We start from the raw sequence: 26,724 nt of genomic DNA, 5'->3' as shown, positions 1-26,724 counted from the left end.
TACATTAAAACCAAACTTTTTTTTATTTTCACAAGGGTATCAGGAGAAAAAAGATCACAAAATTTGTTGTGCAATTTCTCCTGAGTACGCCAATACTCTGTATGTTTGAGAAAGCCACTGTTTGGGCGCATGGCAGGGCTCAGAAGGGATGGAGGACTTTTTGAACGCAAAATTGACTGGAATCAATGGTGGGCGCCATGTCGCCTTTGGAGACCCCCTGATGTACCTAAACAGTGGAACCTCCCCAATTCTAACTCCAATTTTAACACACCTCTAATTCCAACTCTAACGATAACCCTAACACACCCCTAACTCTAATCCCAGCCCTAACCGTAATCCCAACCATAAGACTAACCCTAACCTTAGCCTCGATCCTAACCTTAACCCTAGCGCTAAACCCCAACCGTAACCCTAATGGAAAAATGGAAATACTTTTTGATTTTATTATTTTTACCTAAGGGGGTGATAAAGTGGGATTTGATTTACTATTTTTTTTTTTTTTATCACTGTGATAGGGTCTATCACAGTGATCAAAATGAACCAATAGGAAAAATCTATTGCTGCTGGGTGCCAGCCAGCAGAACTCAGCAGGCGTACTGCACATGCACCAATTTCTTCCCGGAAAAAGATGCCGGGCGACAGAGCCGGAGGGACCAGGGGATGTCTTAGGTACTGGGTGGGCTCAGGGGACCCCATTTCTCCTCTGATGGTGCTAGTTCATATCAGAGGAGAGAGAAATAAATGGGAAACCAGACTTCTTTTTTTTTTTTTGAGGTCACCATTATAACTGTGAATAACAGCGATCGCAACACTGAGGACGGTAAAAACCAACCCGAATTATGTTCTCCGGGGTCTCAGCTACCCCTGGTAGCCAAGACCCAGGAGATTTTCTGACGCTGGGGGCACTATACCCTTAATTCTCAGTGCGCTATACCCTTATTTCTGAGAACGGTGCTGAAAAATAATTACCCTTAACTGCCGCCTTTAATAGGCGTAACGGCGATCGTTAAGGGGTTAAATCATTTCCATCTTTCAAATAATATGAATGATATTCCATAGTATAACACATAAGCAAAGTAACTCAACTTCAATTTCCTAACCCACCCTAAACCCAAATCCTAACATTCTAGAGAGGACCATTTTCATTTTCAGAGCAGTTCTAGAGTAACTGAGAATAAGGGTCTGTGCACACGTTGCGGATTCTGGTGTGGATCCGCAGCAGATTTGGCTTCTGCTGCGGTGTACAGTACCATTTTAACCAATGGAATCTAAAAAACGCTGTGCACATGCTGCGGAGATTTACTGCGGTTTATTTTCCTCAGCATGTCTATTCTTTTTGCGGTATCCGCAGCGTTTTTACACCTGCTCCATTATAGAAATCCGCAGGTGTAAAACCGCAGGCGAAATCCACCGAAAATCCGCAGGAAATCTGCACTAAATCCATAGGTAAAACGCAGGTCATTTTACCTGCGGATTTAGCAAAATCCGCAGCTAAATCCGCAATGTGTGCACATACCCTAAAATTCATAGAAGGTGGGAAAAGAAGGAAAAAAGAGGAATAACAAGTGAGGAATATGATCTTAAAGGGAATCTGTCGCCCCTTTTTTGAGATGTCATATAATGATATAATTCAATAGTGTGTCACATAAGGATTCTCTTAGTACTTTTGCTTCCCCCTGACCCCGCACCTTTCATGCATAAATACCTTGTTTATATCGGTTCAGATGTATGTAAACTGCCGCTGTCCGGTCCGCTGGGCGGGGCTTATTCACCTGCTCCCCCCCCCCCCCCGTCTTGCTCTACACAAGAAATGCGTAGAGCAAGACAGGGAGGGGGGAGCAGTTGAATAAGCCCCGCCCAGCGGACCGGACAGCGGCAGTTTACATACATCTGAACCGATATAAACAAGGTATTTATGCATGAAAGGTGCATTGTCAGGGGGAAGCAATAAGTACTAAGAGAATCCTTATGTGACACACTATTGAATTATATCATTATGTGATATCTCAAAAAAGGGGTGACAGATTCCCTTTAAATATTCTGGACAGTCCTGGAGTATCCAATCAAGGACTCCATTTCTTTTCAAATTTGCGAATAGAGTTACATTTGTGATAGACTCCTCTTTCCAATCAGATTATATTATTTCTCTGTTGTTGTAGTTCTCCCATAGATGGAGGTTGTGTGTCTAATCAATGAAATGCAAGAAGTTTACGTGCTTGAAATATGATTCCTTTCAATAGGGGCAAGTCGAGATGCACTCAGTCTTCAAACAATCTCAATATACATTCCAAAATGGGCCTGTCTGTCTACATTCTCATATCATATGCATCAGATGTGCCTCATTAAACACACACCTTATTCATATCTATGAGTGGTCTTATTGCTAGGTTGAGAATGAAACTTGTTTTGGCCCCTAGAGCCATTGTCAAATGATCCGACGCCATTTTACTGAAGACACATTTTCAGTGTGTCTTCAGCAATATGGCGCCGGACAGCGCTATGGGCATGCGCGATTCCGGCCGCACTCCTGCCCCGGCCTCCAGCAGAACATGACAGCGCTGGAGCACAGGAAAGAAGGGTGAGTATAAATGTTTGTTTTTTTTTTTATATATGTGTGTAGTTTAATAGGGGTGAGAGGACCATGCATACCAGGAAAGGGGGGTGAGAGGACCATGCATACCACGAAAGGGGGGTGAGGGAACCATGCATACCACGAAAAGGGTGGTGAGGGGACCATGCATATCAGGATTGGGGGGTAAGGGGACCATGCATACCACGAAAGAGGGGGGAGGGGACCATGCATACCACTAAAGGGGGGGGTGAGGGGACGATGCATACCACGAAAGAGGAGTGAGGGGACCATACATACCACGAAAGAGGGGTGAAGGGACCATGCATACCACGAAAGGGGGGTGAGGTCACCATGCATACCATGAAAAGGGGGTGAGGGGACAATGCATACTATGAAAGGGGGGTGAGGGGACCATGCATACCAGGATTGGGGGGTGAGGGGACCATGCATACCACGAAAGGGGGGTGAGGGGACCATGCATACCAGGATGGGGGGGGTGAGAGGGCCATGCATACCACGAAAGGGGGGTGAGGGGACCATGCATACCAGGATTGGGGGGTGAGGGGACCATGCATACCACGAAAAGGGGGGTGAGGGGGACCATGCATACCAGGATAGGGGGGTGAGGGGGACCATGTATACTAGGATTGGGGGGTGAGGGGACCATGCAAACCAGGAAAAGGGGGATGAGAGGACCATACATACCAGGATAGGGGGGTGAGGGGACCATGCAAACCAAGAAAAGGGGGGTGAGAGGACCATGCATACCAGGAATGGGGGTGAGGGGACCATACATACCAGGATAGGGGGGTGAGAGGTAGCATGCATACCAAAATAGTGGGGTGAGAGGACCATGCATACTAGGATAGGGGAGGTGAGCGGACCATGCATACCAGGATTGGGGGATGAGGGGTGCCATGCATACCAGGATTGGGGGATGAAGGAGTACCATGCATACCAGGATTGGGTGGTGAGGGGACCATGCATACCAGGATGAGGAATGGGGTGCCATGCATACCAGGATTGGGGGGGTGATTGGGACATATATTCCATTATAGGGATGAAGAGGCCATGCATACCATTATAGGGATGAGGGGACCATGCATACCAGGATGAAGAATGGGGTGCCATGCATACCAGGATTGGGGGGGGGGAGGGTACCATGCATACCAGGATAGGAATGAGGGGTGCCATGCGTACCAGGATAGGAGGGTGGCAGCCCATACCAGGATGGGAGACCATGTATCAATAAAAATGCTCGCCACCCGGGCGTAGAACAGGTTCATAGCTAGTGTGAATTATATCAGACTGTAATGACTACTTGCCTACAATGCTGTCGTCTTGTCCCGTAGCCCCATGCAGTTGTTGTTACTTTGACTGGTTTGCTTTTCAAAGTCTGCATGTGCTGCTTGGACATCAGTAGCTACGAGCAATTGCAATGCAAGGTTAATATGATCCTAAACTATTGTGGCGTATCGGGCAACTTCCCAAGTGCACCAGAAAGAGACTATGCAGGCTGTAGGGAAGACTATACATTTGTCCTGGGCTGTAGTCAACACTGGGACCAGGGCTGTGTGACCTTTTGTATCTACTAATTCTTGTGGAAATGAAACATTTCCAGGGCAAGATCATCTTGATATCTGCTATGATGGACATCTTATACATCTGCTATGCCTCCTGATGAACCGCTGGTGCGGGGAAACGCGTTGGGGTGACTCCACGAATGATAAGTGGCCACTATCTTATCTTATGTATCTTATGTGCCTCACTGTTAGGACATATTTGTGTATTATGTGGACCTTGATATCATGATGTGATAATGTTTTTGCATAATTGTCTGGGATTTCTGCATTAGCTCTAGGGCATTTTTACTATTCATCTCTGTCATTGTTTTCACACCTGTGATATCAGGGACCAACAGGGCAGCAAGGGACAGTCCTCGCTGAGTGGGGGCGCCAAAAAATCGGGATCCTTAGGGTGCCAACCTCCACGGATAGGAAGGTATCAGATTAGTATATTTTAGGGCCTTGCAGCATCCCAGCATAGGTCTTTTTATTGTGGCATTTGCCATTTTCTTTCACTGGGAATTGGTGGTTTTATATATTGTATGAATTAAAAATTGTTCTTTATAGGGATTATATGTGCACACCAGGACAAGATCAACAATGACTTTCCTCCAGCTACCATAATGATAAAACTGCTTTGTCAAAAATGCCTGGGGACCGTGTTGGGACCTCTGCGATGGTTATTTTAATAATGCATATCAGGTAATTCTGTCATTTAGGAGAGTCCTGGGGTTTCTGTTGGAAGTTATTTTGGTGGAAGTATTTTAACTCCTTTTGCTTCTAATAGGGCTGAAATCCAGGATGATATTACCTGTAAACACAGACTACTGTGTAAAGATTATCTCCTTTCCTGTTCTATCATATATTGTTCATGTGTGGTTTGCACTCTTTGACTGCAGACTTGTGAATCCTCACGATTGTGCGCTGTGAGGATTCACCGATGCTGGCGCATGACCAAAAGTATGCAATTTTAATGCAATTGGTCTCGTGCCTACTAGATGTCTGCAGCCTTGCTCAGTGCAAGTATATTAAGTGAGGCCAGACATGTCTAGTCAGAATGTGGCTGGAAGTATGCAAATGACATACATTACTTACAGCAGTCACATGGCCGCCAGCTCTCTGCACCATAAAATCTTAACCGCGCGCAGTGCGTGAGATGTGACGACTCCCATGGTTCACAAGTCTGCAGTCACATAGAGACCCTGCAGACTTGTAGCCAAAGACTTGACAATCCTTTAATGCTCCCTTAAGTATTCTAATGTCATGGAGCATGGTGGTTGTATAGTTTTTTTTTATTAGCTTTATGAATTCTACAACCTACTATATTGTTTAAGCCTCTGTCTGCAAGCAATGTATGTAGCGGGCTCAGCTGTTGAACATGTTCCATACACGACTTGCAAATAGAGGATAACACAATATAGCTGGTTGTCAAATTCATCAAAGTAGTAGAAAAAACACAAGGCAAATTTCGGCTATATATTGCTGATTGCTGCTGTTAATCTGAAGAGAGAGAGGTGAAATGTGCACTTTACCCGTTTCTTCATTTTGTATTCTCTGTATTACTGTCATGTGATATATAGATATGGAGCATTATATGGGGCCCCATATATATATAGATATGGAGCATTATATGGGGCCCCATATATATATAGATATGGAGCATTATATGGGGCCCCATATATATATATATATATAGATATGGAGCATTATATGGGGCCCCATATACTGTATGGATCATTATATTTGGCCCATTATGAATGGAGCATTATATGTGGCCCATTATGAATGGAGCATTATATGTGGCCCATTATGAATGGAGCATTACATGGGGCCTATCATATACTGTTTGGAGCATTATATGGGGCCCATTATTATGTATGGAGCAATATATGGGGCTCATTATTCTGCATGAAGCAATATAGCAATATATACGGTCCATTACTCTGAATGGAGGAATATATGGGGTCTATTATGCTGTGTGGAGCAATATATGAGGCTCATTATACTGTATGGAGCATTATATGGGGTTCATTATTCTGTATGGAACACTATGTGGTGCCCACAATACTGTATGGAGCAATATATGGGGTTCATTATACTGTATGGAGCAAAATATGTGGCTTATTATACTGCATATGAAAAGGAATGGAAATCCAGCGAGGCATATGTGGTAAAATTCAGAAAAAAATTCATTATCAGAAATTTATAAAATCACCAGCAGCACACTGAACAACGCGTTTTGGCTAAGGAGCCTTATTCATAGTAGTGCATAATATGCAAGGTAGAACATATATATATATATATACAATCAGAATCACATGGTATATTTGTTGGCCAATGCAGATGGAGGTAGTAAAAGGGCACACCTGAGACAGATTGCCTAATCATCAGTGAACATGTTAAGTAAATGCGTTAACACATTAACAAAGCCATGTATGCTACACAATGGCAGAAATTTGTGTAAAAACAACTATACATAAAGAAAAACAGAATAAGAAAAAGAAAACATAGTGCCAAATAATGTTATAAAAAACGTGCATGTGTGAATTGAGGGGGAAAAAATTCCCCCCCCCCCCCCTCCTTTTTTTTAAATGTACCGTAAAATAAGATCATGTTCAATGTTAAGGCCTGAGGGAAATCTGGTATTAAGTATAAACATCCAGAAGGATTCTCCTTCCTTCTGAAATCTCCTCCCCTGTGAGATGTGTGTACTTTTTCTATGCCTATAAATACAAAAGTTGATAAATCTTCCCCATGTTTTTGCGAGAAATGCCGGAAGGCAGCGGACCTGTTCACCGCTGTTGCACTGGAAGAATCAGACATATGGCATCTGATGCGTTTTTTCAATGTGCTGATCGTGCATCCCACATATTGTACTCGGCAGGACATGCAATCAATTAAATAAATGACCCCGGAGATGTTAAAGTTAATAAAACTATGAAAATTGAAAGTTTTATTTGTAGAAAAAGACGTAAAGTTCTTAGTTTTATTATGATCGCAAGAAAGCCAGGTGTCCGTGGTCTTTTCAGGCGAGGATATGAATTGGCCTGGGAGATGGTATTGAGCCAAGTGCGGGACCTTAAAATGTAAGACCCCCCCCCCCAAAAAAAAAAAAAAAAATTATGTAGGGTCCCCCTAAAATTAATAACCAGCAAAGGCTAGGCAGACAGCTGCTGGCTGATATTAATAGCCTATGAAGGGGTCATGAATATTGATCTCCTCCCAGACTAAAAACATCAGCTCTCAGCCACCCCAGAAAAGGCGCATATATAAGATGCTCCAAATCTAGCGCTTAGCCTCGCTCTTCCCACTTGCCCTGTTGTGGTGGCAAGTGGGGTAATGGTTGGGGGGGTTGAGATCACCTTTGTATTGTCAGGTGACATCAAGCCTACAGGTTAGTAATGGATGTGTGTATAATAATAATCCACAATATTCCTCACCTGTCCGCCGGTAAGATAATAATCCATAATGTCCCATGACAATCTTGATGACTTTGAGACCAGTTACTGATGTGACTGTTCTCAAAGACAGCCGGCTATACACTGACAAAGGAGGTAATCGCTCCTGCAGTGTATAACACTGAGCTAATGTGAGAGAGGTCACACGAGTTCATCAGCTGATGAGCTCTGGTGATCTCATGGCACCACCGCTGCGTGAGAAAGTTCACCGAAGTTAATCATGAACTCATGTGACCTCTCACAGTAGCTCAGCGCTTTACACTGTGGGAGCAATGACGCTCCTGTCAATGTATCATCGGCAGCCGTGTAGAGCAGTCACATCTCCCAATGTGACTGTTCTACAAGTGAGATTGCCGTGGGACACTCTGTATTACATGGGCTACAGCGGACAGTGACTTTTCATTTTTTATAGGAGACATGGGCACAGGCGCTGACTGATGAGACTACTCCCATCAGTGGCTTCTGCCATCACTGTTGTCAGTGACAGCAGACATAGCCCGATGGGAGGAATATTCTCTTATCAGCCGGCGCCTACTGATCAGTGGTAAGCTTTTTACTGCGGGTCACTGCTGTGGATCACAGTATCACTACAGGGTCATTCTGACATCTGACAGTGTGACCCCGCAGTGCTGTAATGGCTTTAGTTGTGCATACGTTTGTTTTTTTCCTCCCATTGACTCTAATCGGCAAATATTCAGCGATTAAATCTGCAAATATTGCAAATTCGGCGATCGTGAGCCGAACCAAATGTTGAAATATTCGCTCATCTCTAGTAATGACCTGGAGAACCATAATGGCAGGTCAATTTTAGCAGTTGGTGAACATGGTAAAAAAAAAAAAAAAAATTGTGGAATTGTTCGTTTTTTTTTTATTTTAAATTTCACCGCATTTTTAATTTTATTTCCCCTTTTCCAGTACACGATATGGTAAAAACTGTGATGTTGTTCAAAAGTACAACTTTTCCCGCAAAGAAAAAAGCCCTCACATGGCTATATCGATGGAAAAATAAAGTTATGGCTCTGTGAAGAAGGGGAGCAAAAATCAGAAACCCCCAAGGTCGTGAAAGAGTTAATGTAGGTTTAACCCCTTAACGACCGCCGATTCGCCTTTTAATGGCGGCAGTTAAGGGTACTTAAACCACAGCGCTGCTTTTTTAACGTAGCTGAGGAAGAAGGGTGCAGTGCCCCCCAGAATCGTAATTTCCCCGGGGTCTCGGCTACCCCCTGGTTTCCCATTTATTTCTCTCTCCTCTGATACGATTTAGCACCATCAGAGGAGAAATGGGGTCGCCCAAGCCCGCCCGGTACCTACGACATCCCCTGGTCCCTCCGGCTCTGTCGCCTGGCATCTTTTTCCGGGAAGAAATTGGTGCATGCACAGTGCGCCCACTGAGATCTGCCGGCTGGCACCTGGCAAATATAGGAAATTTTTCCTATTGGTTCATTTTGATCACTGTGATAGACCCTATCACAGTGATCAAAATAAAAAAAAATAGTAAATCAAACCCCCCTTTATCACCCTTAGTTAGCTAAAAATAATAAAATTAAAAAAAAGTATTTCCATTTTTCCATTAGTGTTGGGCTTAAGTGGGTTGGGCTGGGATTACTGTTAGGGTGTTTGCACACGCTGCGGATTCTGCTGCGGATCCGCAGCGGATTTGGCCCTGCGGATCCGCAGCAGTTTCTGCTGTGGTGTACAGTACCATTATTCCCTATGGGAAATGGAAACCGTAGTGCAGATGCTGCGGATTTTTCTGTGCCGATTATCTGCGGTTTCTAAACCGCAGAAAGAATTGACATGTCAATTCTTTCTGCGGATTCCTCAGCAGTTTACCATCTTCTCCATTGAAGAGATAATAAACTGCAGGATTTATCTGCAGATTTTGCAAAATCCGCACGGATCAATCCGCAGCAGAATCCGCAGCGTGTGCACACACCCTTAGGGCTGGGGTTATGGTTAGGGCTGGGGTTACGGCTGCAGTAAAGGGGTGTGTTGGGGTTAGGGTTGGAGTTAGAATAGGGGGGTTTCCATTGTTTAGGTACAACAAGGGGGTCTCCAAACGTGACATGGCGCCACCATTTATTCCAGCCAATTTTGCGTTCAAAATGTCAAACTGTACTCCTTCCCTTCTGAGCCCTGCCATGCACCCAGTGGCTTTTCCCCTACCTTTGTGGTATTGGCGTACTCAGGAGAAATTGCACAACAAATTTAGTGGTCCAGCACTGTGTAATGTGTCAGATCAGCGATCTGACACTTAGATAGTGATGTCCCCCCTGGGACAATGTAATAAAGTAAAAAAAAAAAAAATGTCAAAATAGTATATAAAAAATCCCCAAATAAATTAAAAAAAATTCCCCAATAAATTCTTTTTTTTGTACATTAAAAAACTATAAAAATGCACTAATTTAGTATCGCCACGTCCGTATCGACACACCCTATAAAACTGTCCCACTAGTTAACCCCTTGAAAAAAAGCGAAGCAAAAAACAATGCTTTATCATCATACCGCCGAACAAAACGTGCAATTACGCGCGATAAAAAGACGAATATAAATAAACATGGTACCGCTGAAAACGTCATCCTGTCCCACAAAAAACGAGCCGCCATACAGCATCATCAGCGAAAAAATAAAAAAGTTATACCTCGCAGAATAAAGCGATGCAAAAATAATTATTTTTTTATATAAAATTGTTTTCATTGCATAAAAGCGCCAAAACATAAAAAACGACATAAATGAGGTATCGCTGTAATTGTACTGACCCGAAGAATAAAACCGCTTTATCAGTTTTACCACACGCGGAACGGTGTAAACGCACCCCCCAAAAGAAATTCATGAAATGTTGGTTTTTGTTCATTCTGCATCCCAAAAATCAGAATAAAAAGCGATCAAAAAATATCACGTGCCCGAAAATGGTACCAATAAAAACATCAACTCGTCCTTCAAAAAATTAGACCTCACCTGACTCGGGTCAAAATATGGGAAAAATTATAGCTCTCAAAATGTGGTGATGCAAAAACTATTTTTTACAATAAAAAGCGTCTTTTAGTGTGCGACAGCTGCCAAACAAAAAGCGCCATAAATAGTAAATCAAACCCCCCCCCCCCCCCGTTATCACCCCCTTAGTTAGGGAAAAATAATAAAATTAAAAAAAGTATTTCCATTTTCCTGTTAGGGTTAGGGTAAGGCTGTGTGCACACGATGTGGATTCTGCTGTGGATTTTTCCAAATGGTAATGGAGCAGGTGTCGAACCGCTGCAGATTCTGCACAAAGAAGTGACATGCTGCGGATTTAAAACTGCAGCAAATCCGCGCGGAATAATCCGCAGCATGTGCACTGCGTTTTTCATTTGCCATTGAATATAAAGATACTGTACAACTTAGCAGAAACTGCTGCGCATCTGCAGGGCCAAATCCGCTGCGGATCCGCAGCAGAATCCGCAACGTGTGCACACACCCTTAGGGTTAGAGCTAGGAGTAGGGTTAGGGTTAGGGGTGTGTTGGGGTTAGGGTTGAAGTTAGAATTGGGGGGTTTCCACTGTTTGGGAACATCAGGGGCTCTCTAAACGCAACATGGCGTCTGATCTCAATTCCAGCCAATTCTGCGTTCAAAAAGTCAAACGGTGCTCCTTCCCTTCCAAGCTCTGCCATGTGCCCAACCAGTGGTTTACCCCACGCATATGGGGTAGCAGCCTACTCAGGACAAATTGCACAGCACATTTCGGGGTCCAATTTCTCCTGTTACCCTTGGGAAAATAAAAAATTGGGGGCAAAAATATCATTTTTGTGGAAAAAAATGATTTTGTATTTTTATGGCTCTACGTTATAAACTTCTGTGGAGCACAGGGGGTTCAAAGAGCTCACCACACATCTAGATAAGTTCCTTGGGGCGTATAGTTTCCAAAATGGGGTCACTTGTGGTAGGTTTCCACAGTTGAGGCAGATTAGAGGCTCTCCAAATGCAACATGTCACCCGCAGACCATTCCATCAAAGTTTGCATTCCAAAACGTCACTACTTCCCTTCCGAGCCCCGACGTGTGCCCATACAGTAGTTTTCTCCCACATATGGGATATCAGCATACTCAGGGCAAATTGGACAACAACTTTTGGGGTCCAATTTCTCCTCTTACCCTTGGGAAAATAAAAAAAATTGGGGACTAAAACATCATGTTTGTGAAAAAAAATGATTTTTTTATTTTCACGCCCGGGCGTTATAAACTTCTGTGAAGCCCTTGATGTTCAAAGTTCTCACTACACATCTGGATAAGTTCCTTGGGAGGTCTAGTTTCCAAAATGGTGTTATTTGTGGGGGTTTTTCACTGTTTAGTCACATCAGGGGCTTTCCAAACGCGACATGGCAATCGATCTCAATTACAGCAAAAAAAGTCAAATGGCGCTGCTTCCCTTCCGAGCTCTGCCATGCGCCCAAATAGTCGTTTACCCCCATATATGGGGTATCGGCATACTCAGGACAAATTGCACAATAACTTTTGGGGTCCTGTTACCCTTGGGAAAAAAATTGGGGGTGAAAAGATCATTTTTTGTACGGCTGTACGTTATAAACTTCTGTGAAGCCCTTGGGGGTTCAAAGTTCTCACCACATATCTAGATAAGTTCCTTGGGGGGGGTCTAGTTTCCAAAATGGGGTCACTTGTGAGGGGTTTCCACTGTTTAGGCACATCAGGGGCTCTCCAAACGTGACATGGCGTCCGATCTGAATTCTAGCCAATTTTGCATTGAACAAGTCAAACGGCGCTCCTTCCCTTCTGAGCTCTGCCATGCGCCGAAACAGTGGTTCCCCCCCACATATCAGGTATCAGCGTACTCAGGACAAATTGTACAATAACGTTTGCAGTCCAATTTCTCCTGTTACCCTTGGTAAAATAAAAAATATTGGACCTGAAGTAATTTTTTTTGTGAAAAAAAGTTGTGTTCATTTTTTTTTTAAACATTCAAAAAATTCCTGTGAAGCACCTGAAGGGTTAATAAACTTCTTGAATCTGGTTTTGAGCACCTTGAGGGGTGCAGTTTTCAGAATGGTGTCACTTTTGGGTATTTTCTATCATATAGACCCCTCAAAGTGACTTCAAATGTGATGTGGTCCCTAAAAATAAAATGGTGTTGTAAAAATGAGAAATCGCTGGTCAACTTTTAACCCTTATAACTTCCTAGTAAAAAAAACAAAACACCGGGATCCATGGAAGCGTTCCAGAGTTATGAACTCTTAAATGGACAGTGGTCAGAATTGTAAAAATTGGCCCGGTCATTAACGTGCAAACCACCCTTGGGGGTTAAGGGGTTAATATAAAGAAATAAGAAAAAAATAAATGAGTAATTCATTAAGCCTTAGAAAAATTAATGGACTTGCTTTAACCTATTAGGGTCGTTTCTGAGTTTTTGTGTTTTTTTTTTTTTTTTCTGGAAATATTACATGAACTATGAAAAAGGGGGCAAGAAAAAAGGAAATTGTCATATTTGCACATTGTACACTGGCTGTAGCTGCACACTTCCTTTCCCTGTCCCTCTGTACTGGCTTGCTTTTTACAGTTACATTAATTAAAGCAAACCTGTCATGATGAGAAGAGTGCAGTGTAATCAGATTGCAAATTGATATTTAGTTTAGTGGGAAAAGACTTGGTGTAGCCTGAGTTTTATTTCTTCCATTATTTTAATCTAGATTAAAAGGAACTAAAACCCATGAGGCTAATAAATTGCTAATGAGTGTCGTAACTGTACAGTGCAGCTCAATAAATGTGGTAGTGCACATTGTTATTGTGGTTCTGAAGAGTATTATTTATGGAAAAACAGAAAACTGACAATCTGACGTCATCAACCACTTCCCTTTTCCGGCTGGTGCGCCTTGTTGTATAATGCCGCATAAAGCCAAATAGTACACAAGCTGTTTCAGATTAAACAGCATCCATGTTACACATGACCGTGCTGACCACAAACATGCCAGTGTCTGACGGCACAGGAAATTCTTATTCTTCACCAGTCTTTTACATAGAACAGTCTTCTGTATAATACCGGCATTGCTGGTAAAATTACATGTGAATTTTCAGAACCGTTTCCAGCATACCCCATTAATTTGTGACCATTTTTTTCCTACATAACTGGGAGCACCCAAATTGTAGCTAACAATTTGAAGGCTTCAATAATATGATTGATTACCGAATAGTACTTCAGTTTTCTCCTACTGTTCGAGGGAAGCTAACAGCTGACACATGCTGCGTGATCCACACCCAGCATGTATCAGACACTTGCATGATTTCTGCTGTGTGTATATAAATCTGAAGTTCTGAGACGCTTCAGAGAAGCTTTGCAAAGTGGCAACGTTTTTGCACAACGAAGAGTCGCGCAGAATGTTACGACTTTTGGAGTTTACAACACCAGTTGGAATCGGCTACGCCAAAATGGGTGGAACTTGGTAGGAGACCGGACAGAACATAGTGTAGCTATAGCCACCCTTTAAATTCATCAGAAGGGCCGGCATTTTGTGCACCAGAAATGCTACTCCAGTGACTGACTTGGAATAGCATGTGTAGCCACTCAGACGAGGGGCCCGCCAAATTGATGAATTTGGCAAGCATCTATTTCAGCAGGACTGGGGTAGCTCAAGTGTGCCATACAGCAGTATTGATGACTCCGAAGCGTCAGACAAGTGTCATACGGCTCCGTGTGCCGCAGCAGAAATGGTGTAGCAAGTTTTTTTGGTGTAGGGAAGACTACAGTTCATTATGACGAGCTGTGACGCCCCTGTCCCACTCAAGCGATGGCCATTTTGGCAGAACTGGAAGAAACTGGCGTGAAAACGCCAACAGTTGCAGAATTCTGGCTCAACTCCCAAGTTGCACCAAAATTTTGGAACACTTCAAAGCTTTTATGCCACTCTTTTGCTGTGAAAGATTTCAGTCTGGTGTATGGTTTTTTTTTTTTTTCCGAACAACTGCAGAATTTCAGAGTCTATTTTATTAATTTCTCCTAACTACAACACTCTGGTTTCTAAAATTGTAATTAATAAACTGATTGCATTAAAAATAAAATGATTGCTCACTTTACTACCATAGGTAAATTTTTTGTCTCCAAAAACATGACAAAATTTGATAAACAGTCTTGTGCTGTATATTCCTTGTCCTCTTTTTGCTTGAAAAGTTTCATATCAAACTTGTTGTATGGTTTGCAGAACTCCAGAAATTCCCACTGCCTCTGTTTTAACCTAACCTGTAGGATTATTATATTTTATAATGAGTTTTTGGTTTTTAGCTAGAAAAAGGACATGGTCATCAAAAAAGAGGCCTAGCCTAAAGATGGCATTGTGTGCTGGAATTTCGGTGCATCTTAAAGTATGTAAACCTCGTAAGGATGCGGCAAACAGCACAAACCACTATGATAAATCTGTTGAACTTAAATACTGGGTAGTCTGTTTGCAATGTCTAGTCTGTTTTGCAGCGCAGGAACATTTTTTTTTTAATTCGTTTATTAAACTTCAGGGTACAAAGAATGTACAACATACACAATGATTTATGATAACAAGCACTTTACAAAGCATACATGCCTCCATCCATAATAAAATATAATACAAAGAGATTGCACACTCTTATAGATAAACAAGGTAATGTCTACATTTCCTTCCAAACATATGCAAAAAATGACTGTTTATGTGTTTCCCCATATGTATATCACTCTAATTTCACATACTTTGTCATGTCATGCAGCAGTAAAAACTAACTAAAACTCCTAAACTACAGCTACCACTACATCAACTACTATCCGCTATTTCCGCAGCCTGGTTTCCCATACCATATTATGTCGCATGTGATGTTCAGTCTTGCAAAGTGAGGTGAGAGGAATTCCACCTCTCCCACATCTTTCCAAATTTACCCGGGCATCCCCTATTTTGGAACAGCGTGTGCTCATATGGAATAATTGAATTCACCAGTTTAATCCAAAATCTAAGGGAAGGATCCGAACCCCCCATCCACCTCTGTGCCAGCACCTTCCGTGCCATAAACAGCGTCTCACGCAAGAAGATCCCAGTGTAGCGATCCCAGATCTCCTCCTCCCACACCCCAAACAAGCAGACCAATGGCTCTAGAGGGACAGGGGCCTGCACCAGGGATGTCAGTAGTGTAGTCACCTCTCTCCAGTAGTGCAGGATAGTGGGACATTGCCACACCATATGGATAAAATCAGCATCTGGCGAGTGGCATCGTATACACTCCGACGATTGAAGCCGACCCATCCTAAAAAGTCTCAGTGGAGTCAAATATGATTGTTTTATTATATATAATTATATCATTCTGTTATTAATGGATGGTGACACTCCAATCGGAGACTCCAGAATCTCCTCCTACTCCTCCTCTTGCGTATCAGGAATGAGCTGTTCCCACTTCATCTTAAAAGAGCTTATGGCCGATTCTGCCCCTACCGACAGCATATATGTGTACAGAGAGGATATGAGACCCTGGGGACCCTGCGAATTAAGGATTCCTATCAGAGGTAAAGATGAAATGGTATGGTTCACACCCCCATCCCTCATGTGTGACTGAAGAGCCGATCTCCGCTGCAGATAGCGAAAAAATTGAGATCTCGGAATATCGTGTGTGGCCTGCAATTGTTCAAAAGACTTTAAGGTCGCCTGGTCATACAAGTCTCCCACTGACGAGACACCACACTGAGTCCAAAAAACAGCGGATGGGTGATTCAGCAGCTCGGGAACATAGTTATTACTCCACAGGGGCATTTCAGCTACAGCATCTCTAAACCCTATTACCTTCTTGATTTGTCTCCATATTAATCGTGCCAGCTGGAGCAGGGGCAGCAGACGTGGAGCGCTAGTTCTTTCCAACTCAAGGAAACCTAATGGGCAATCCGCTTGTGCAGCGTGGAGCAGGTGGCTTTCAGAATTAGGGAGGCAACTACCCGGCATCCATTTATTTAAAGCTTTCGCCTGCCCAGCCAAGTAGTATAGGAAAAAATCTGGCAGCGCCGCCCCACCTCCCTTCCTTGGTCTTTGTAGAGTGGACAATTTGAGTTTAGGCCTAGTTTTCCCCCAAATAAAGGACGTGACCAGAGAATTAAGATTAACAAAAAAGGACTTGGGCACCGCTACCGCACTGTGTTGGAGCGAATAGCCAAATTTAGGGAGTAATATCATTTTAATCAGGTTGATGCGTCCAGCCACAGATAAAGGGAGCCTACTCCAAGATGCAAATTTAACCTTAACTAGATCCAGCAGCGGATGGACATTAAGTTGTAGATCAAGCGTACTATTATTAGAGATGTGAATGCCCAAATATTTAAAACTAGATACAATAGGCAACGAGGAGAGAGCCTTTAGCTGGGGAATCGGAGCATGGGAAAGGGGTAGCAGGGCAGATTTTTCCCAATTTATATGTAAACCTGAATATTTACTGAATTTATCTATAAGGGATATCACCTGCGGCAAAGTTTCTTCCACATCATTCAAGAATATCACCATGTCATCGGCATATAGGCCTATGGTATCTACCCGACCTGCTATATCTATACCTCGGATATTAGGGAAGGACCTCATGCTTATCGCTAGTGCCTCAATCCCAAGGGCGAAGAGAGCCGGGGAAAGAGGACAAGTTCCCCTATGCAACTCGAAAGACTCAGATATAGAATTATTTATTATAATACGGGCCTTAGGTTTCATGTATAATATTTTGATCCATGTTATAAACTGATTGCCAGAGCCATACCTTTGCAAACATGCGGAAAGGAAAGGCCATTCAAGAGAGTCAAAAGCCTTGGCAGCGTCTAACGATGCCAATGCCCATCTATTGTCTGGCACCAGGGAGCTATATTGGACTATTGATTGGACTCTTCAGATATTAATAGAGGTACTTTTGCCAGGCATAAAGCCCGTTTGATCTGGATGTATGAGATTCAATATAATGGAATTCAATCTGGTAGCCAGAATTTTGGTGAAAATTTTATAGTCCACGTTCACTAATGAAATGGGATGATAGGATCCACAGTCTAAAGGGTCCTTCCCCTCCTTCCGAAGCACTATGATATTAGCCCCGTAATAGGATTCAGGCATAGAATTCCCCTCCCATATTCCCCGAAACACCTTTACCAGAAGTGGCGTCAATATAACCCGATACTTCCTATATAGTTCAATAGGGAACCCATCAGGTCCAGGGGCCTTCCTAGAAGAAATATCTGTCATAGCCTTATCTATCTCCTCTGCGGTGAACTCAGCGTCCATAAAGGCTCGCTGTTCCGAATCTAATGTGGGGAATGATATATCTGACAGATAGTCTAAACACCCCAAAGTGTCAAAGTCACTTTTAGATTCATATAGTGACCTATAATAATCCCAAAAACAGCCGAGAATATCCTCGGTCGAAGACACCAGTGTACCGTCCATCTTACGAATTTGCAATATCATATTAGAGGTGTTATGTTGGCGCACCAGGTAGGCCAAAAATTTGCCCGCCTGGTTCCCCAATTCGAAATAGGATTGACGAGTAAAGAATAATTTACGCTTAGATATAGTGTCCACGTGCTGAGTATATAACCTCTGGGCAGCCAGCCACTCATTCCTGTTCCCACTAGTTTGGTTAGATATATATGTTGCCTCTGAATCTTTCAGTCGTTGCTCCACCTCGTCATCCTTCCCTGCGGTTACCCACTTAATATAAGAGATCGTGGAGGACAAACAGCCCCTCAGGTATGCCTTAAGGGCATCCCAAAATAAATTAATATCCCGGGGTTCCGGGTGGGACGTGATGAAGCAATTCAACTGATTAATCGTTCTGTCCGGAGACCCCATCAGTTGTAACCAGAAAGGCTTTAATTTCCAAGCTATCCCCCTGGTTACTCGCCCATATTTGAGTTTAAGGACGACTGGACTATGATCAGAGATTCCCCTACTTCCATGATCTATATCAGCCACCCACATTGCTAGACCGCCAGAACCGAATATATAGTCTATGCGTGATAGAGAGTGTTTGGTGGATGAGTGACAAGTGTATTCCCGTAACTCGTGGATGTTATTATTATTCCAAGATCTTTTGATTAAAATGAAATTTTGTCTGTGGGAAAACCCCTTTAACTTCTTAAAGGGAATTCAACTGTTCTTGTTTTTTTTTGTTTTTTTTTGTTTTTTTTTCTTCTTGAATTGTCAACCTTTTGGTACATTTTCTGCCTTGTACAGGTATGAACAGTTGAACACACCATTTCTTACTAATTAGTTGGACGGTAATTTATTTATTTTGAAAATATTTTGATCCAGAATTTAGCGAATGTCCATGAGCCCTAAAACAGAATATTGCAGTTATATATGGGAAATTCTGTAAAGATCTGCTCAGATCAAGCCCTTAAAGGGAATCTATCAGTAGGATCAACTCTCCAAACCCAGGAAATCTAAAAGTAAACACCGGCGCTCCCCCTAATGCAAACTAGAGCTGCAGGCGCTGGGACAGCCTCTTTGCTGGTGGCTGTCAGGAAAGGAATTTACAGGAGGAGGACAAAAGAGCACCGCGCTGGAGTTGTAAAAATCTCAAAAGTAGTGACTAAAGATCAAGGAGGTGTAACAAGTGGGTGAAAGAATCGCCTGCCTACATTACAAGGATTGAATGGTCCAGTGTAAGTAGGGTGATCCTATGAAGGAGATTCCTGATCCACCAAAAGATCCACAGAAGTGGCTGCAGCCTCCATTCCCCCTGTGTTCAGTTCCCTGCTCTAGGTGACGTCACCCAGACCACGCCCCCCGACACCTCGGCACTGTCAGCGGCGTCTCTCGGCCGGTGCACGCCGCGCGCCTCCACTCTTGGTGAGGTTTAGGTGGGACCCACTATCCAGGGGGGGACGCTCCTCTGTCCCCACTTGTCCTCTGCCTGGCGTGTACAGCACCCTCCTTGTGCCATTGGTGTCTACCGCCAGTATCTACATATTCACTGGCTCCCACCCCCCTGCTCCAGTGCACAGAATCCTATGCTACAGCCACTTCTATGGATCTTTTGGTGGATCAGGAATCTCCTTCATAGGATCACCCTACTTACACTGGACCATTCAATCCTTGTAAGGTAGGTAGACGATTCTTTCACCCACTTGTTATACCTCCTTGATCTTTAGTCACTACTTTTGAGATTTTTACAACTCCGGCGCGGTGCTCTTTTGTCCTCCTCCTGTAAACTCTCCTAACCCACTTTGCCATGCAGGTCATAGAAAGTTCACTAAAATGATACCTTCATATCTGCAATCAGGTTTTTCTTAATATGTAAATGAGATGTGGATCAGGAGAGCAGATTGTCTATCAGTCATTACATGTCTCACTCATAACACTGGATTCTTAGGGAGATCCATAGATCTTACCAGCTCATTTACATATTTAAAAAACCATGGCTTTCTCTGGAATAAGACATCTGATCGCATATATCAGGTATCCTTTTATTCAGCTTCCTATGGCTTGCATGCCTATATAGCCTGCTTAGGAGGGTTCATCCTCCTGATTCTCCATTAATTCTGCAATTTAAAATTGAAGTATTGGTTTAGACATAATACATTAACTGAGTTATGAGAGACCAAATCCAACTTGTATAATTCATCTCTAAATCTTATTTCCACCTAAAATGTTTTCTGCAATTCGTTTAAACCAATCGTACAGTATCCTTATTCCCTGAGATAAATGCAAATGTTGTATTTTTCCTGTACTTCAATAAAAGCAGAGTTAATAATCAAACAATTGAAACAATGGTTCACTCATTCCAATCTATTAGTGTAACTGATGGCTGGCATTTGCTTCTGTTTCTATTGGATTGTAATAATGTTGGCAGGCACAGACACACGGCATATAGAATTGTCTACCTTATATAGTAAGTTTCTGCCGTCAGGTAGTTTTTACCTTAAGGGGAAGCTTGCAGAAGCTTGTTAGCAACTCGCTCGTTTAGAGCCAAAGACGCACATGTAATGTGTTTGTTTTGGATTTTGGCACAAAGCAGATGAACAACCTGAACATTATCCAAGCCACATCTCGGAGCAAGCAGCCAAGGATTCCTTGCCACATATTGCAAAAAAAAAACCAGTATGTGAAGGCAATAGTGTGCTGTATGGTGGTAGGTCTGATGATGAATATTTAGAACTGGAATTGCTTTAAATAACATTAATGCAACCTAAGTTTAAAGGGTATTCACATCTCTAAGATCCTATCCCAATATGTAATACGTGTAATAATAATAATATTAGCAGATACCTCCAATTAGAAATGTAGTATAGTTCTTCACATTAACTGTCGCTTACCCCATGTACAGGCATTGCATGTAGCTATGCTACATTTCTAATTGGAGGTATTTGCTAATGTTATTATTACACATACTAGGTATTGGGGTGGGATCTTGGAGATGGGAATAACCCTTTAGTATCTTTTCTGAATACTTGAATAATGCTGGTCCTTGGAAAAAAAAATGTGTTTTTTATTTTCAGGTTCCAGTTTCCCATTGTTTCCGGCCTCCAGGACATTACAAAAGGAAGTTCTGCACCGTTTGTCGAAAACTTCTCGAGGACAGTTTGGCTTTAAGATGTGAAGGTAAATCTTTTCACATTTTTATAGGAAGATGCATCTAGATAGGCACATATTAAGTGAAAAGCAAAAACCGTTTTCTATTTTTATAGAAAGAAATGCAAAATTGATTGCATAACCCACATATTCACTATTCTGCACCCAGTTACCACTGACAAAACAGCTCTATAAGTAAACTGTGCCCACGCTGTGATATATGGTGTTTCTGATAGAACTGGCTATTGTGACCTCCTCATCGTTGGCTTACTGTATGCACGTTGAATTTTCTGATCTCATAGCTTATCCCAACATCAATCTAAATTCACATAATTTAATAGTTGTCCCTCGATCAGCCTGCAGGTTATAGTTACTTCATCTACTCTTCTTGGCCTACAGTAAAATTAGAGATTCTGATCTTGGGTCACATGGTGGGAATTGAGCTTTACTCTACATCATCAATTTATTTTTTACCTTTTTTGCATGCTTGTTTGGGGTATTTGCACACAGTCTTTCTCAGGCAAATTCTGTCACAGAAACCACATGAGATACAATAGAGTTTGTGCACTTAATTTTTTAATCACATCAGGTTTCTGCTAACATCAAGTGTTAAAAGAAGTGACTTGGCCATTGTTGTAGTGTTTTCCGCTTGGACGACACTGTGTACTTTACAATACGCTTTAATGGGAAGGCTCGGAAGATGCCTGGCCGACTCTTGCTATAGTTTTTGTTTAAGGAAAAAAAACCACTAGCAGTTTCTTCATTAATAAAATAACGCGAAAGCTACAGTAAATAGCACTTCACAAAAATTATAGTAAAACCCTCCAAAAAGTGGCCAAAAATTCTCATGGAATGGCCGAGAAAAGGACAAAACAAGACTTTTCAAAGAAAAGGTGCACAAAGCATTATTGTGTTTTGAAGCGCTTTTTTGCCGTGTTGGTATAATTCAGACTTTGGTATTTTAGTAACTAATAAACTGTACCCAGTTGTTACAGCATAGTCAGTCACTTAAGTCCTCTGCAAGAGATAGTTGACAAATCTCACACTGCCATTCTTTCCAGGCTGCAAGCTCCTTCTCATGGGTTCTTGCATATGGTATCAATTGACAGAGTATGCTACAGAAAAGCATTCACACCAGCCTAAAATAGTGTGTATACATTGTTAGTCTAACCACTTCCCTAGAGAGGTCTTTAAATTACAAAAATCAGTCCCTTTATGGAAAGAACAGAAGAAAACATGGTTCTTCCAGGCACCAGAAAGGCTGGTTTGACAACCTTCAGGAGGAAAAAACTGACTGGTATCTATAAACTGTTTGTTACATCACGTATGTTCTACCCCTACTAACTTATTGTTTAATTGTCAACAGGATTTTTTAAACTTAAAATTGTTAGACAAGTTTATTTTTAGCTGAGAACATCATTGACCAGTGAGCCCTGGCAATACTGTGACTTTCCTATCTCTTACTGAACATTTTTATGATAAATCCTCAGTTAAAGAGAAGCTGTCAGCAGGATTTCACCCTTCCGTCCCCCACACACCGCAAACTATTTCTATGCACATGTAGCTCTATCAAAGACGAGTCCAGCAATACCTTTATATGGCCAGCCTGTTCTTCCATTACTGAGAAATCAGCGTTTCGATTGATATGCAGATAAGGCCGAAGGACTGTGGTAGATCTGAAGCCTGACACTCCAGCCCTGTCCTTGCCCAGTGCCCCCGCATCCTGCTTTACTGACTGCCCCATCAGCCAAGCAGGAGCAGTAGGTGCTGGGCTGCTAATAGAGCTGGAATGCCGGAGGCTTTAGATCTGTCATTGCCATTGCTTATCAGTTCAAAAGCTAATTTCTCAGTAACAGACTGGCCAAGTAAAGATATTGCTTTATTGTCTTTGAAAGAGCTACATGCGTATAGAAATAGTTTGGGAGTTAAATCCTACTGAAAGATTCCCTTCAACGTAAAATATCATGCAATCAAAGCTGATAGGGGGGTCTTTTCTTATTGAAAGCAGGAACCCCTTTAATTTCAAAATTAAAATTGGAGAAAATTTGTAAATATTTTGAATAATTACAGGGTAACAGAATAGCAGATACACTGCTGTATAAGGCCTTTTTTTCCTATAGTTTATATTTAAAAATGTAGTAATTTATTGCATATTTATTAAAAAGGAGAAGACATGAAAATACATTTTTATGCCAGTCTGTGCAAATATATGCAATGCTAGATATCTTATTAGATTTCTTTGTATTGGCTTGCCTGTTACTTTTGGCAGATTGATGTCCATTAACATCAGTATCCACCTGTTTTTATTGATTTCTTTCCACTAATGATGCTCTGTGCTCTCTTTAACCAAGTTGCTGACATAGTGAAATTTCCTCAGCCCTGACTGATATTCAATCCTATATGTCACTTTGAATGCGCAGAGAGGCGTTCATTGTTGCACTGCTGTGCGCTGTGCTCGGTAAGCACTTTTCAGCTGCAGCACTGGCAGTCTAGCACTGTTACTAAATACAGAGCATAGTGGGATACCATCACGACAATGATGGTCGTTCAGGTGGTAGGGCATTGCGCGGAGTGGAGTGTCACATTGCTCTCCTGCTCTGACCTGACTGTCACCGCTATAGCTGAAAAGTGCTAACTGAATACAGGGCAGATTGGGATAGCATCACAACGTTGCAGTCCACTCTGGTAGCTCAAGTGGCACACTCGATGCAGCTGTCTGAAAATGCTTGGTGATACCTTTCAGATCGGAACAGCAATGCAACAAAGCAGACCGCTCTATGCCAAGCACACTCACTTAAATGAATGAGGGTCTCATCAGTGTGAGATAAGTAGCTCAGGAGAGCAGACGGTCAGTCATTCCTTCTCTCACATTGGTAACGTCCTATTAAAATTAAAGTAAGCCCTGGAGACAGATTCTCAGGGAGATCTATGCCCGACCCATAGATCTTAACTGCTCATTTATGTAGTAAGAAAAATGTGTATTACTCTGGAATAAGACATCGGATCACAGATCTCAAGGTATCATTTTATTCAGGTTCCTATGACCTGCATGCCCATATAGACGTCTTGGGAGGGTTGGACCTATTGACATACTCCCTTTTAAGGAGATACTAAAAGTAGAAATATAAAAATACTAGCAGTATTGAACAATGATTTCCTAACTCTCAAAAATGTTTAAAGGGAACCTGTCAGGTCTCCTGTGCCCACAGAACCACCAGCAGTTGTGTTTGCATATGTAAATATCCTACTTAACAGTCCTTTTATAATATATTACACACTCAAACAGATCTTTAGAAAAAGTAATTAACTCCGTTTATGATATGTAAATGAGGCCTTTAACTAATCGACGGCGGGTTGGTGTCCCCAGACTAGTCGGCCTCCTTAGTATGTTATCATGCTCCTGTGGGTGCGATAACATGGCATACAAGTGCCAGTGTTATATATACCTTGTGCATGCGCACACATTCTTTCCCTCAATGCACTGATCCTCTGAAGCCAGGTGTACGAGTGCCGGCTTCAGAGAGGCGTACTCTGCATGACCGGGAGTGCAGAAACTTGCGATCATGCGTAGTGCGCCTCTCATAAGCCAACACTCGTACACCCACCATAGGGGCGTGATAACATGCTAAGGGGTCCAATTAGTCTGGGGACACTAATGCCCCATTTACATATTATAAACAGACTTTAAAAATACTTTTTCTAAAGATCTTTGTGTGTATAATGTAACAGCAGGGACTGTTAGGCAGGGAATTTCCATATGCAGACATAACTGCTGGGGGCACGGGGGACCCGACAGGTTCACTTTAAGCATTGGTAAACGTGTTCTTTAATATTGCAACATTTAGCAAGTCAATTTTCCATAAAATGTAATAATTATATTTTCCTTTTATATTTTAGTTTGTGAACTTTACGTGCATGCAGACTGCTCTTTGTTTACTTGTGGTGATTGTCGGCAGTGTCACCATGATGGCCAACATGACCATGTAAGCTCAGTAAACTCCTAGGCACATCTGGTATTCTACACGTCGTAGTTTTCAGATTTTAGTGTATATTATTGTTACTTGTATTACAGATTTCTGTTCAGCAAACATTCCCTGAAAAGAGCCAAACATCTATTATGCAATGGTAAATAAAAATTATACCACTAATAACAGTGACATTATATAAAAAAATATAATGTCACTGTTATTAGTGGTATAATTTTTTATTTACCATTGCATAATAGATGTTTGGTTTTGTTCATGTTTGCTGCTAATCCATGCACCTACTTTGTATAGTTGTAAACATACACCATTGAAATGTATGCTGGTTTTTGTTTTGTTTTTATTTTTCTTCTGCTCATTTAAACTTTGCTTTTTAATGCCGTTAAAATTTTTTCTTTAAAAAAATGTGCCAATGCTTACTTGGCAAATAGATGCAAAAGGACTTTTTCTTTCTATCCTTTGCTACTAAATTGTGTGTGTGCTCGATGCGCCACACTTTCCAGGACTTTACATGTACAGACACTGTGTATTATTTGTAATTGTATAATTACTGTAAAAGCTCTTCTCTTTACATCATATTTGTTTAAAAGGAAATTCATGCTGCCCGAACCGTGCACAGTATGAAACACACGCTGCTACGGCTGTTCAGACAAAACATACTTTGAAAAGCCAGCCGGGGACCATATATGTTAGGTGACTAGTCCAAGAGGCTGTTCCTCAAGGGTCTTCTCCCCTCTCTGCTGCCTTAGATTGACAGGTCTCTGCTTCTATCACAGATAGGTAGAGACTTGTCAATAGAAATGAGCCGGGCAGGGGGAAGCCGATTAGGGCCGACCTTGGACTAGTCATCCAAATTGCATGACCCATGGTCATTTTCCAGCAGCATTACATAGGAAAGGACTGAAACACCGCACATTTAAATCCACTACTCCGTTTCAGTTTCTTACTGTGCTCAGTTTTCTAATGTTATGGTCTTTACAAGCGGGCAATAGGTAAGAATGCAGAGCAATCTAAAGACACATCCCCAGAGAATCCTGTACCTTCATGGTCTTTACGATCATAAAGTTTAGAACGTTGGGCATGCTAAACAAAAAGGCCCATATGTCTGGTGTATTTATTTAAAATAAAAACTAATACATTGGGGGTCAGTGGGAATAAAATAAGAGTTTACACTGGCCACTTTTTACCAATGGCAGAGGTTGACAGGGATCAGACAAGCTTAGTTTGGCTACTATTAGGGTCAGGTGTCTGGAGTGGGCTCAGCTAATGATTTTGCTGAAATCTGCTACAGAATATCCAACTGAAAGACTATTCAATTCATCTGACTGGGCTGAGTTAGGAAAGACCGCCGCAGAACTTTCCACAACATAACCTGCAGAGTGTGAATTTACCGTTATTGTTAATGGTCTCACAGAAAGCTTATAGTAACCGTCGCTTTAATTTTTACTTCATAAATCAATAGTGCACATGAAAATAAACAATTTTGTAATATATCTTATCAGAGCAATCTTTTTTTTTTTTTTTTCCTCTCCTCCTGGTCTGATCTTTCATGTTAAAAATTCTTAATTCTTGGGTAAAATAAGTGTTCAGTGAAGACAGATTTTTACATTACTGAGATGG

The 26,724-nt window shown here is 42.0% G+C and overlaps 1 protein-coding gene across 1 annotated transcript in view; it reads left to right on the top strand.

Moving 5' to 3' along the window:
• LOC141055619 (diacylglycerol kinase theta-like) overlaps positions 1-26,724 on the top strand; it is a 202,420-nt gene that overhangs the window by 74,757 nt on the left and 100,939 nt on the right. The window contains exons 3-4 of the mRNA XM_073552263.1: positions 21,049-21,151; positions 25,019-25,104. Of these exons, the coding sequence (XP_073408364.1) occupies positions 21,049-21,151; positions 25,019-25,104 (189 nt within the window). The remainder of the gene's footprint in view (positions 1-21,048; positions 21,152-25,018; positions 25,105-26,724) is intronic.

Source organism: Dendrobates tinctorius, unplaced genomic scaffold, assembly GCF_039654945.1.
Source record: "Dendrobates tinctorius isolate UK_male_01 unplaced genomic scaffold, ASM3965494v1 ptg000189l, whole genome shotgun sequence".
NCBI classification, from domain to species: Eukaryota; Metazoa; Chordata; class Amphibia; order Anura; family Dendrobatidae; genus Dendrobates; species Dendrobates tinctorius.
This window is presented reverse-complemented; position numbering and strand designations above follow the sequence as displayed.